The sequence below is a fragment of the Catharus ustulatus genome, chromosome W (assembly GCF_009819885.2).
Source record: "Catharus ustulatus isolate bCatUst1 chromosome W, bCatUst1.pri.v2, whole genome shotgun sequence".
In the NCBI taxonomy this organism is placed as follows: Eukaryota; Metazoa; Chordata; class Aves; order Passeriformes; family Turdidae; genus Catharus; species Catharus ustulatus.
The window spans coordinates 5003637-5017043 of record NC_046261.2 but is presented as its reverse complement, the minus strand read 5'-3'; the positions used below and the strand labels follow the sequence as shown (position 1 = coordinate 5017043).

General features: G+C 44.4%; 1 protein-coding gene across 5 annotated transcripts in view; it reads left to right on the top strand.

The window, feature by feature from the left end:
* Window positions 1-13407, top strand: part of LOC117005083 (ubiquilin-1-like) — a 95312-nt gene that overhangs the window by 25659 nt on the left and 56246 nt on the right. For 3 of the 5 annotated variants that reach the window (XM_033076336.2, XM_033076333.2, XM_033076332.2), the window contains exons 5-8: window positions 2391-2549; window positions 3243-3483; window positions 3986-4128; window positions 5206-5289. In XM_033076336.2, coding sequence (XP_032932227.1) covers window positions 2391-2549; window positions 3243-3483; window positions 3986-4128; window positions 5206-5289 — 627 coding nt within the window. The remainder of the gene's footprint in view (window positions 1-2390; window positions 2550-3242; window positions 3484-3985; window positions 4129-5205; window positions 5290-13407) is intronic. The other 2 variants (XM_033076335.2, XM_033076334.2) reach the window with 1 other exon arrangement.

Sequence of the window (13407 nt, the reverse complement as noted above, 5' to 3'; positions counted from 1 at the left end):
CATGATCTTTGATTATATTGTAAGTGGGAATAAAAGAGCAAGAATTGGGCATGCTTATATGAGTGCTGAAATACAGTAATTTCACGACTATAAGGCACACCCTTTTGACTAAAATTTTCCCGGAACCTGGAAGTGCGCCTTATATAATGGACAAAGTTGCGAAATTTGCCAACCCGGAAGTGTAAGCCGCAATGGGGGGGGCAGTGCCGCGGGAGCGCCGCATCGCAATGGAGGGGCGGGAGCAGGTGGCCACGGCTGGCAGAAACCACGCGGGGAGGGAGGGAACCAGCGCCGGCCCCAGCCACCGCGCAGGGAGAGAGGGAGCTGCCGCCAGACTTGGCTGCCGCGCGGGGAGAGAGGGAGGCGGCGCCGACCCCGGCTGCAGCGCGGGGAGAGAGGGAGGTGGCGCCACTGACTGCCAGCGCGAGCCGCGCTGGGAGGGAGGGAGCGGGCGGCCACAGAAACCGCGAGTCGCGGCCACCCCGAGCCACCCCGGCCTGCCGTGAGCTGCGGCCGCCCTTAGCTGCGCCTCACCAGCCAGCGCCGTGGGCAGGCGAGAGTGCCGAGGCCCGCGGCAGGGGAAGGGCACCTGGGGCTGCGTTTAAAGGCTATGCCAATCTGTGAAAAATGTTTGCAAATTGTGCACCTGCCAGTAAACGCTGCGATTGCGTGATTCCGTTACTATTTCATTACTTTGTTGGGCGCGGCGCATCTCCTCGCTGCAAAAAAAAAAGTGCGCCTTATAGTCCGGTGCGCCTTATAGTCATGAAATTACTGTACTGTTGAGGAATTTAGCCTTGTTAGACAATCTGTAAAAGGTCACTATAGGAAATGCATGCTTTATTTCTAGCTGCTGATGTCTGAAATAAGATGATAATTTTTAAAAACCATAGATTTGAAAGATGCTGAAGACTGTATAATCATGTATTCTGAGTTTAGAGTTGTCTAGTCAAGTTTACTATAAATTAATAATTCTCCAAAATACTACTTATTTCCAGCTTATACAACTGTAAGTACAGTAATTTCACGATTACAAGCCGCACTGATTATAAGCCACATGTCCGGGTGTCGGCAACATTTCGTTCTTTGTCCATAAATAAGCCGCACCGGATTGTTAGCCGCACTTTCGTTCGCAGCGAGGATCCCCGTGCAACTTTCACAAAGTTGCCAAAATAGTAACAGAATCGCGGGATCGCGGGGTTTACTGGCTCGGCTTGGGGCCATGCGGGCTTGACCCGCTTGGGACTGCTGACGGGGCCGAGTGAGCCAGCTCAGCGCCGCCGCTCGGCGGGACCGCTTGGGGCTGACCGCTGCTGCTGGGCTCACTCGCCCCCGCCTGCACTGCCGGTGTCGGGCAGGCCAGCCCTGGGCTGGCCCTGGCCCGGCGCTGCCGGTCCCACTGCTGATCTGTGTTCGCTCCCCCCGACCCGGGGCCCGTCGCTGCTGGCCCCACCCCCGCTGGGCGGGCTGGCCCTGGCCCGGCGCTACCAGTCCCACTGCTGCTCTGTGTTCGCTCCCCCCGACCCAGGGCCCGGGTCTGCCCGCCCCGCCCCCGCTGGGCAGGCTGGCCCTGGCCCGGCACCAGTCCTGCCACCGCCACGTTCGCTCCGCCCGATCCCCGCCGCATTTGCTTCCCCCGGCCCAGCGCTGCCGGCCTCGGCCCCGCTGGGTGGGCTGACCCTGGCCCGGCGCTGTCAGTCCTGCCACCACCGCGTTCGCTCCCCCTGGCCCGGCACTGCCCACCTGGTCCCCACCGTGTTCGCTCCCCCCGACCCGACGCCGCCCTGCCAGGGCCAAGTGGGCACAGCTCGGGGCTGCTGCCGGCTCACATTTCCAGTTGTCAAATTTCAGAATTTTTTATCACACATTAGCCGCTCCGGATTACAAGCCGCACTCCGGGTTCGGACCAAAATTTTAGTCAAAATGGTGCGGCTTATAATCGTGAAATTACTGTACTTCTGATTGCTTCTAAAGTTATGTAAGGTTATGTGACAGAAGGTATAAAGAAACAAGCGAAGTCTTTGGAAAATTTAGGTATTTTTTTTTATTTTTCAAGTTCACATTATAAGATGCATATAAGATGTATTGATGTGAAATGGAAGAAATGTGTTGAGAAGAGACATGAAAACAGGATGGTACATTCAAGGTTTTTTTCTTCTGTTTAGTTTATGCTTTCTGAGTCAGCTAGCATACTGACAGTTGTGGCAGAATGTTGTATAAAGAAAAAAATTCTATTGGCTCACTTCCCACTAAGCCGATGTCTTGATTTGACTCTAATCCTAATTTCAAATGGAGTTAGACATTAATAACTGAGATACTGTTAAATGCTGATGTTTTCACTTTAGAATGGATTTTTAAATTAATGCAAATTACATGTTCTATTTCATTAGACACTAGAACTAGCTAGAAACCCTGCAATGATGCAGGAAATGATGCGAAACCAAGATCGAGCCTTGAGCAACCTTGAAAGTATACCAGGTGGCTACAATGCCTTGCGACATATGTATACAGATATTCAGGACCCAATGTTGAATGCAGCTCAGGAACAGGTGAGAAATTATTATAGGGGTCACTGAAAGTAAGTGGGTTTTAGTTGTTTGTTGGGGCATTTTTGGTTGGTTCTGTGGCGTTTTTGGTTTTTTTTCAAACATGAAAGTAGATAAATAATGTCACTTTTCAAATGTATACTTGACAAAGCAATTTCTTGAAGCATGAAGTCAATGTGTGGTTTGTTCCTATGCTCTTTAAAACTTGAAGGGATAAAGATTATTATGTGAGTTTGATAAACTATTTTAATGTTAATAATTTTTTGTTATATATATTCTAAATTTATGTTTAATTCTTGGACTTATAAAATTACTGAGGTCCAGGAGAAATTATGAGTGTGTTCAGTAACTTGGAACCTAAGGTGGAAAGAAAAAAGGCTTTGAAATTTTTCCAAATTGAAAAGCATTATGCAAGATATAATTTTACTTTGATCAAAGGACTAGTGTAGTAACAAATACTGCATTTAAAATTAGGTGTGATTAACATTTTTTTTCCTTGTTGGAGGTAATATCTCTTTCAATGTTGGTATCTTTTCAGAATATTTACAGTGGCTTCTTTTAGGATGGTGATTATAATTGATTAAGAGCCATCAACATTTGTCTTCATGTGTAATTTTGGAAAGGTAACTTGATGATTCTAGCAGACTTAAAAATAGCTCACTAATAGATGATGTGTGTTTGTTTCTCCTTCTGTAGTTTGGAGGTAACCCGTTTGCTTCCTTAGTAAGCAATGAATCATCAGGAGGGGACAGTCAACCATCTCAAACAGAAAATAGAGATCCTTTACCAAATCCCTGGACTCCTCAGTCCAGCTCTCAGAATTCCACAAGTACCAGCACCAGTGGTGAGAGCAGTGGCAGTAGTAATGTTGGAAATAGCACCTCTGCTAGTATGGGACAGAGCTCAACTATACCAAATTGGGGACCTGGACTAGGAGGTGTGTCTATTATTGCAGTTGTATATATTTGCAAATATTCAGGAATTTGATGAAATGATTCTGTTATTAGAAAGAGATGTTTTGATTGAAAGTTTGTACTGTTGTTTATTTCCATAGAACAATTGACTAGTGTTAAAGTCCTCTGTGGAAAAACAAACATGAAAAATAAACCAAGAGTGCTAACAATACTTGTGTACTGCCTTAAAATAACAAAAGTAGAGAATCTATGCATGAATGATAATATTTTTTTTTCTGTTTGGTGACAAACGGGAAGACAGTTAATAATGTAGATATTTAGCCTGACTGCTTGTTGTATCTAGGGCAGATGCACCTGTGTAAGCAGAACCATGTTGAGATGTATTTAAGGAGCTAAAGGTCATTTAAAAGAAAAAAACAAACAAACAAAAAAACCCACACAGTTGTCTCCCAGTTCTAGGCAGTCTAATTAATGTGATTATAGTCAAGATTTTTACTAAAGTGACCTTTTACATTTTTTTTTAAGTTGGTGTGTTCAACACACCAGGAATGCAGAGCTTGTTCCAACAGATAACAGAAAATCCACAACTTATGCAAAATATGTTGTCTGCACCCTATATGAGAAGCATGATGCAGTCATTGAGCCAGAATCCTGATCTTGCAATACAGGTAAATGCTTTTGGTGTAGCAATGAGTTGAGTGCACTGAAGTGACAAAAGGAGTTGAATTTATGATACAGTAATATTTTCAATGCAGAATAACCATGCCAACTTCTCAGCAATAACCTGTTTCTTGCAAATGGTTCAGTTTTTAAATTATGTTAATATCTGACATTGAAATTGCTACCTAGTTACCTTTAGCAATCTGTTGCAGTAAGTTTCTTCAATTTGCAGTTGGGCATCATGTTAGGCACTTTCTTGTATCAATGTGTGTTTGTGTGTTTCATACAGCTCTATAATTTTGTGTTCTAGCATAAGAACCAGTTAAACAAAACAAATACTTTGATTATAAATCAAATAGATCTGCTAGTAAATAAATACCCACCTTAATTTGGGAGGACAGAAGCGGAGGGGAAGGATTTGATGCCATATTTAGCTGTTATTCTGATTTTAATTTCTCACGTGTGATCCTTGCTTGCAATAAAAGTACTGATACTGTTGTTTTATGAATGGTATTGTAGAAGTGCTTTTCGATTTTACTTACAGCAATAATATCCAAAGTCAAATCTTGAATGGAGATAATGTTATTTTGTATATTAAACAGTTAATTGGAAATATCCCAGGCTTTTTGCAAACAAAATTTACAGGGAAACCATCACATCAGTAGTGGAGGTTGACTAGATAAGGCTTTTCTTGTTACATAAGGTAGGTTGCTTTGGTAAGGAATTGGCAAGTATTCACTTCGGAAATTTAATGCCACCACTTCCCCACCCCCAAAAAAATGCCACAACAAAACCACACCCAAAAATAATTAAAAAAAAGGACACAAAAACCCAAAGAAAAAAATGAACAGCAAAAAACCAACTCCACACCACCGATTATTTCAGTCAGTTCTCAGGGTGGTGGTTCACTGTTTCAGAACAAGTTTTGGTGAAAGGAGAAGTGGGAGAGAATTACTCTGAGGTTATAATAGACTCTTATCTTGTTATCCAATTCATAAATGGTAAATAGTTTTCTTAAAATCCACTTTAGTATTTACTTTTTCATCTACTGCTTGATCCATTATATCAAATGTTTTGGCCCATAGATGATGTTGAATAATCCTTTATTTGCTGGAAATTCTCAACTTCAGGAGCAAATGAGACAACAACTTCCTACCTTCCTTCAACAAGTAAGATGAGATACTAAGTGTTGTTAATAAATGTCTGAAATTTAGTGAGAAATTTTTGCAATAAACTGCTGCCTTGATTTCACTTAAAACTACATTTTAATATGTGTATTCTCATTAGCTTTAGACACTGAGTTGCATTATCCCTTGATAATTAAATGCTTGATTTATCTCTCCATCCCTTTCAAATTTAAATCGAGGTTTAGTGATTGTTTTGTCTGTGACTAGCACAACTGCTTTGATTAGCTCTTGTGCCTTTGCTTAGAAGTAATGACTTGTTCTTACTGCACACCAGCCAGAGAGAACCTGTTTCCTATATGATTTCTTTGGCAAAATAAAGAAAATATATTATTACTCTTCCTACTACTAAGATAAGCTTTAACTGTACTTTTCTCATGCCTCTTCCACCCTGCCCTGATTATTTGGGGTAAAGAGATTTTACAGCATGCCTTGAAAGATGTAAGTCATAAGCTAATTCAAAATAAGTAGAATGGATTCTGAAGATGTTTGCCTATAAAGATTGCCTTACCACCAACTTTCCCTCTTACACCATTGTGGTTGCATCCCTGGTATTCACTTTATGTCAGATGTCACAATGTACGCGAGGACTGTGTCCTTTAAATAGGACTAAGCAAAATTTTTAGGAATTAAAAATTTAATCTGGTGTATGAGTTCCATCATTAGGCACTCTTTACAATTCAAAGTAAATATGTATTGCCAGGATCTCATTGCATGTAGGCAGTGTTATAACTAAAATAACATGAATTTCATGTCATTGATGTCCAATTCTCCAGTCTACCTAGATCCCTCTGCAAGGCCTCCTGTCCCTCAAAAGTCACCAACATCTCCCAATATCATATTACCAGCACACTTCCTAATGCTGCATTCACCTCCTGCATCCAGATAATTGATAAATATATTGAACAGAACCGGGGTTAGAATTGAGCTCTGAGGAACACTGTTTGTGCCTGATTGCCAATCGGATGTAGCCCCATTTGCTACGACCTCTTGAGCCCTGACCTTTTACCAGTTTTTCACCCAGTGCACTGTGAACCTACTCATACAACAGCTCGACAACCTGTCCAGAAGGGTGCTGTGAGGGACAGTATGATAAGCCTTCATAAAATCCAGAAAAACTACATCTACCACCTTCCCTTCATCTACTAGGTGCATGTCCTTATTGAAAAATTAGGGTTCTTAAATAATGTTTGCTAGTATGTTTTGCAGAGTAGGTGTTGATGGCACTACAGATAGGAACACATGCACGAATTATCATGATCAAAGAACTTTCTGTATTAGATAACTACTGTTTAAGACAAGTTTTAACCAACGCCTTTCTATCAATAAGAAATGAATATGAGTAGTGTCAGGAAAATTAATCCACAAACATGGGAGGTTCATGTCCAAAAAGGAGACAGGAGTCCTGTAACTTTATTCGAATAAAAGGAGAGGCCATGTGGCATTTCCCATGGGGTCTCTCAAGTTGTTGGAGGACACAGCTTCCTTTTCATCCTATTTTCCCATCTGCATTTCCCTCTCTCATTCCCCATTATCTGAGGTACTTGAGAGGTACAGACTTCCCAAATTGCCTAATACAGACCCTCTTCTAATGTGTATCCTCCCCCCTCTTTTTTTTTTCTTCTTTGTTTCTCTGTTCTTTTTCTCTAAGTCCAGTGATTTAGCACAACCTTGAGTGAATAACAGTCTATGTCAATTAGTGGAATTCTTTTGGAATTTATGGTTCCCCCCATTGCTTCTTTCACCTATCAGTATCTGGCTTTATCTACCATCGGGCCCACAGTTTGTTTGTCAAGACACCTCCTTCTCATTCCTTTCAATCCCTCATCTCCTTATTTTCTCAGTTATTGTCTTTACAAACCTTAGTTACAATTGACTTAATTTTCTGTTCCTGGGTCATTTTTGGCTTTGTGATTATTTGAAGTGGCATCATTTTCTATCCTTTTGTAGCCATTTTTGGATCAGTAGGCATGGCTATTACCTGCATTCCCTTGATCACCTGCTAAATGAGCTGTGTTCAGCAAGGTGTCATGCATGGTAAAAAGATCAGAGTTGCTATAGCACATAGGAGGAGAAAAAACATTCGTTTAACCCATAGTCTACCAGGAAACCATGAAAACATGTCCCATTCTGAAACTGCACCCTAGGCCTCGCCTGCTCCCCAAATACCCTGCAGAGCTGGCCTGGGATGCTGTTTCATGTAGAACAGAAGACATTAGAGGCTCTTTCTCCCAGGGTTGGTATTCTGCTTTATTCTTAGGCTTCCATGTGGTCAGAGCGAGAGATGGGGATAAAGAGAGAGAGTCCACGTGGGCTCAGGGTTTTTCTCTGGGTCAGGAAAGGGGAGGGGTCAGCCTTGGCTTCAGGCCAATCCCATCGCAGGGGTCAGTCCATTGGTCTTGTAGGGGTTACAGGGTTAAAGGGACATACCATTCCTAAAGCATTAGGGTATTGGGTTACAACATCTCACCCTTTTTTTGTTTAAAAGAAGAGAGAAGGTTATTCTGGATACAACTTAAGATCTTTCCCACCACTTGGGGTTAGTAGGGGCTTTAGATTGTTTCAGGGTTTTCATCTCTATGTGATTTACCATGGCGACAGAGGGCATGAGACCACTAATGGCCTTGAGAACCAAGTGACGAAGGATTCCAAATGCCAGTATTACAAGGAAAAGAATAACAAAGAGTAACAAAATAGTTTTGACTATTGAAGTCCACCACCCTGTGAATCCCCAGCCCTTGAACAGTTCGTTGAACCAGTCTTCAGATTCTTGCTTCACTTGTCCGATCAAGGTTTTCATGTCTCGGAGGGCAGCATGGACGTTAGGAGCTTTCGAGGTCAGGTTCATGCAGCAAAGTCCTTCAAATTCCTGGCACTCATGTCCATGTAGCAGCAGGAGAAAATCTATGGCAGCACGATTTTGGAGTGTGGCCTGCCTGGTAATTTGTTCATCTTCTAGGAGGGAGCTGATGGCAGTGGATGTCAAATTTGCCTGTTTGACTACCCAACACTCTAGGTGGCCCAATTCACCCAGAGCCTTGGCTGCTGCTGCCCATGGAAGAAACAGGGATACAGCAACTCTTTTGGATTTGGCCCAATGAAAAATTTCAGAGTCACAATCTTTGTCCACATTGTTCGCACTTCTCTTTTGGATTTTATTTACTGATTTGTTTTTATGAGTCCAATCTTTAATTAAGGTTTCATTGGGTGCCAACAGGGACAACCGCCCAAAGGTACATGGTCCTCCTAAAAGCTTAGAGGGAATTCCTGCCCATGCCCGATCTCCACAAATCAAGAACAACCCCTTAGGGAGGCTTTTGGGACTTGTGAGAGATGGGGAGTTTGCTGCAAGGTGACTTAGAACCCCGCACCACTTTTTGGCCGTGAATTCCTCTCTATATTGTATTACATTGTGGAATTCTTTGGTGTCAGAAGGTTTTGGATAAATTACAAGCTGAATGCAATATTGTGCCGGATAGGAACCTAACAGCTCTAATTCCTGAGGTTCCTGAGCTGCTTTTGGCAAATTGGGCAGCAGTTCCTCCATAGGGTTCTCTTCTGTTTGCTGCCTTTTAGTTTTGTATACTGAAATTGTGTGTATCCCGGGAATTTCATTGTGCATCTCCATTGCAAAGCTGGCTGAATATTCTCCAGCTTTCAAGGGAACTCCTACCAGGCAGGTGGACATAGGATTTTCTGCTGCTGCCGAGGACAGGCATATGTTTTCCTGTTGGAGTGTCTTTGCCAGGGTCACCCAGACGTTTTGACGCGGCTGAGGGACGATCCATGCAGCTGCCTGACTGTTCAGTGTTAACAGGATGACAACTTGGATGGGGTTCATCACGAGTTGAGTGGAAGGGAGGTATTCTCTAAAAAGAAAACAAACATTTTAAAACATGTTAAAAGTCTCTGAGTCTGCCGGAAGGTTGTCTTCTGTGTCAGTTCTCTCTCCCCTCCGGCGGCGTCTTCTTTTCGAAGCAACTGCGACTTGCTTCTCTTCCTCTTCAGCTGGAGCTGGTTGTTTGGGGACATAAGGCTTCACCCATTTCTGGGGAATCCACCGAGGGCCTGAGGGAGTGGATACGCACGCATAACCACGTCCCCAGGTAACAAGCTCATAGGGACCTTTGGTTTCCCAGGTTTCTGGATCCCTAATCAAAACTGGTGGATGCTCAGACAGCTTGAACTGTTTGCCACTGTTAAAATGACGAACCACAGGAGGATTCATGTTTTCAAATGAACAGTTCAAGAAATTGATAGTGAACAGGGCTTTGCACAGCTTCTGCTGTGGAGACATCCACACAGTTGAACTACTCTGTCTAGCCAGAACATGCTTGAGCGTCTGATGTGCATGCTCAATCACAGCTTGGCCTGTGGGGGAGTGGGGGATGCCTGTCTTATGTTCCACTCCCCACTGCTGGACAAATTCCAGGAACTCCTTGGACGCATACGCTGGGCCATTATCTGTTTTGATTTCCTTAGGGATCCCCAATACTGAAAAAGCTTGCACTAGGTGTTGTTTGGCATGCACAGCTCTTTCTCCTGCATGGGCAGAGGCATAAACTGCACCTGAATATGTGTCAATGCTTACATGAACATATTTGAGGCGACCAAAACTGGGAATGTGTGTGATGTCTGTCTGCCACACCTCACAGCTGCCAAGGCCTCGGGGGTTAACCCCTGCACCTAGCGATGGCATGGCCTGGAGCTGGCAGCTGGGACAGGTGGCCACAATGGCTCGAGCCTGACTCCGTGTTAGCTTGAACTGACGGATCAGACCTGGCACATTCTGATGGTATTGCTGGTGGCTCAGCTTTGCCTGTTGGAAGATGTCTGGGAGGCGTGCTTGTTCTGCTGGGGTGGCAAGGGAGTCTGCCTGACGATTCCCTTCTGCGATCTCACCTGGCAAATCGGTGTGTGACCTCACATGCATCACATAGAACGGATGTTCTCTATGGGAAATCAGATAGATTAGTTTTGACAGCAACCTGAAAAGCTGCTCATTGTCAACCTCTTTGAGCACTGCCTGCTCCGCCCTGGACACTACTCCCGCTACATAAGCTGAGTCTGTTACCAAGTTGATTGGCTCTGAGAACTTCTCAAAAGCTCTTACCACTGCAGCCAGTTCAGCTACCTGAGGCGAACCCTCCACAAACTCAACATCAGCTTCCCAATGCTGAGTCTGAGGATTTCTCCAAGTCATCACCGACTTGTGGGAAGCCCCAGAAGCGTCTGTGAACACTGTGAGAGCTTTGAGTGGTCTCCGACTCCTTTTCTCACGAGGAATGAGGTGGAATTCCTCATTGAACAGCTTGTGAGACGGGGCATGGACTGATATTTGTCCACTGTAGCTGTCCAGAGACAACTGGAGACTGGCATTGCTCTGGAGCAAGTGCTCGAACATCTCCTTTGTCAGCCTCTCAGGAGAGTTCCTTCCCTCCTCGGAGAGTTTGACTGGAAGGTGAATACATGTGAAGTCACAACCTGCCAGCTCATACAGTCTCATCCTTGCCTTACGAATCAGCTGAGCTATGAGTTCTTGTGGCTTTAGTGATGGTTTTGGATCTTTGGTGGGAGAGGAAGACCCACTCTATGATTAAGAGCGAATCTCTCTGCCCCTCGATCCATTGAAATATCAAACCGTGTAAGTGTGGTAGTTTTCCCAGAATTATGAATTTGAAAGGCAGTTCAGGCTTGTAGCGATGAGCCTGCCTCTCTGCCAGAGCTTTCTGTACCTTTTCGATTGCAGCTTTTGCCTCTGGGGTCAGTTCCCTGGGAGAAATCAGCTCTCTCTCCCCCTTCAATAAATTGAAAAGGGGCTCTAGGTCCTCATTAGTGAGGCCTAGCCAGGGCCTAACCCAATTTAAAGACCCACACAAGGAATGGAGATCTGCTAAGGTTTTTGGGTTACAATTAATGTCCAATTTCTGAGGAACAATGGTCCTTGCAGTGATTTCCAGGCCCAGGTACTTCCAAGGTGGCATCCTTTGGACTTTATCCTCCTGCAATTGAAATCCAGCAGAGGTTAAAACCTTAACCACTAGGTCAAGCGTGTGTTGGAGTATAGAGTCATCGGGGGCACACACAAGCAAGTCATCTACATAATGTAGGATGATAGCTTCCTTTCTCTGAGCACGCACTGGAGACAGCAATGAGGCCACATACCACTGGCATATGAAAGGACTACACTTCATCCCTTGAGGGAGCACTTTCCAGTGGTAGCGCTTCATTGGGGCTTCTCTGTTGATAGTGGGAACAGAGAAGGCAAACCGTGGAGCATCTGCTGGGTGTAAAGGGATTTGAAAGAAACAGTCCTTAATATCTAAAACTGCCAATTTCCAATTTTGAGGGAGCATCGTTGGAGAGGGCATCCCTGGTTGAAGTGATCCCATGTCTGCTATAATTTTGTTTATTTCCCGGAGATCATGTAACAATCTCCATTTGTCTTTCCCTGGTTTCTTAATTACAAATACCGGGGAATTCCAAGGACTTGTAGTTTCTTCTATGTGTCCTTTTGCCAATTGTTCTGCTACAAGCTCCTCCAGCGCCTTAAGTTTTTCTTTACTCATCGACCACTGAGCTGTCCAGATTGGAGAATCATCTAACCATGTCAATTTGTGGGCAGGGCGCTCCTCAGTGGCCGCCTTTAAAAATCCTGAGAACTTTTGGGAATTACCATTTTCATTCCCCACTGAGACATGGTATCTCTTCCCCACAGGGGGCACTTATAGTCTGTAACAAACGGACGGACACTAGCTATTTTTCCATCCGGCCCCTCAATTTGCACGATGCTTTTTGATATTTTTGCCAATTTGATTCCCCCTATACCTTGGATTTTGCCTGCCACGGGTTGCAATTCCCATTGTGACGGCCACATCCTTTCGGGTATGATCGTCACATCTGCCCCTGTGTCCAGTACCCCCTCCACATGGAGATGGTCTGAACCATGGGTCAGATTGCATGCCACAGAGGGTTTTTCCTCACCCACCACCTCTGCCCAATAGACTTCAGGTGATTTTCCTTCTGCTGTGATTTCCTTTGGAACAGGGATGGCCTGGGCGAGGATTTGCCCCTCATTCAGGTAATAAGGTGGTTGTGAGCAGCGTGCTAAGAGAACGAAACCTGAGACATTTTCCTTCTTGGATAATGGAAGTAATTCCATCTCCAAGGGTGTGTGTGCTGTGTCCCCCATAACTAAATACTCACAGCGCAGTTCCAAATGCAACAGCGTCAGGTCCAGTGAAGTGCTAGACAGATCCACTGTAATTGCTGTCCACTCTGTTGACATAAAACAAACACCTTTAGTGGTCTTAAGATTGAGACGACCAAAAGGCGTCCAACCCTTGCCAATTGAATGTTTAACATTAATGCTATCATTAATCCCCACACCATTTGTCCCGTCCTCCCCCTTAGTTTTAAAGAGAGAGGTTTTTTCCCGTGTGGAACCCGCAGTATTTATATCTTTGCGCGTTATGGTATTTATGGCGGGCACGCGCTGTACACCTAGTTTTTTTGTCTGTTGGTTTTCTTCTGTTTCTGGCTGTGTGGGCAATCCCTTGCATAGTGTCCTGTTTTCTTGCACTGGAAGCAGGTGATGTGCTGCAGCTGCTGTGGTGGTACCGGTTGCTTCCTTGGTCCTGGTGTCATCGCTGCTGCAGATCGTGAGTGTGCTGGTCCTGGATTCCTCTCTGGTGCACTGAACAGTTCTGCTTTTCTGGTGCAGGCTTCTATCATCTGTGCTAAGCTAGGTGGTGGGTCGAGGGGAAGACTAAGTATGACTCTGCGACATGATTCATTAGCGTTTTTCTGAGCCATCTCCTTCAGTAGCTCTGCCTGCACCTTTGGGTCCGAGACTTGTCTCTCCACCTGTGCATGGAGGCGATCCAGAAACTGCAAGAAACTTTCTGAAGGAAACTGTTTAATATTAACATAACTACCTGTAACTTCAGTAGTAGGTAATTGATGGAAAGCTTTTTCTGCTGCTAGAGAGATCTTATCCAAAACAAATTTAGTTAATAAACGTGCCTGTTTATCAGGGCTTTGGTACTCTCCTTCTCCTGTTAGGTGTTTCTGTGTAATATCATTATCATCCTCATCTTTTGC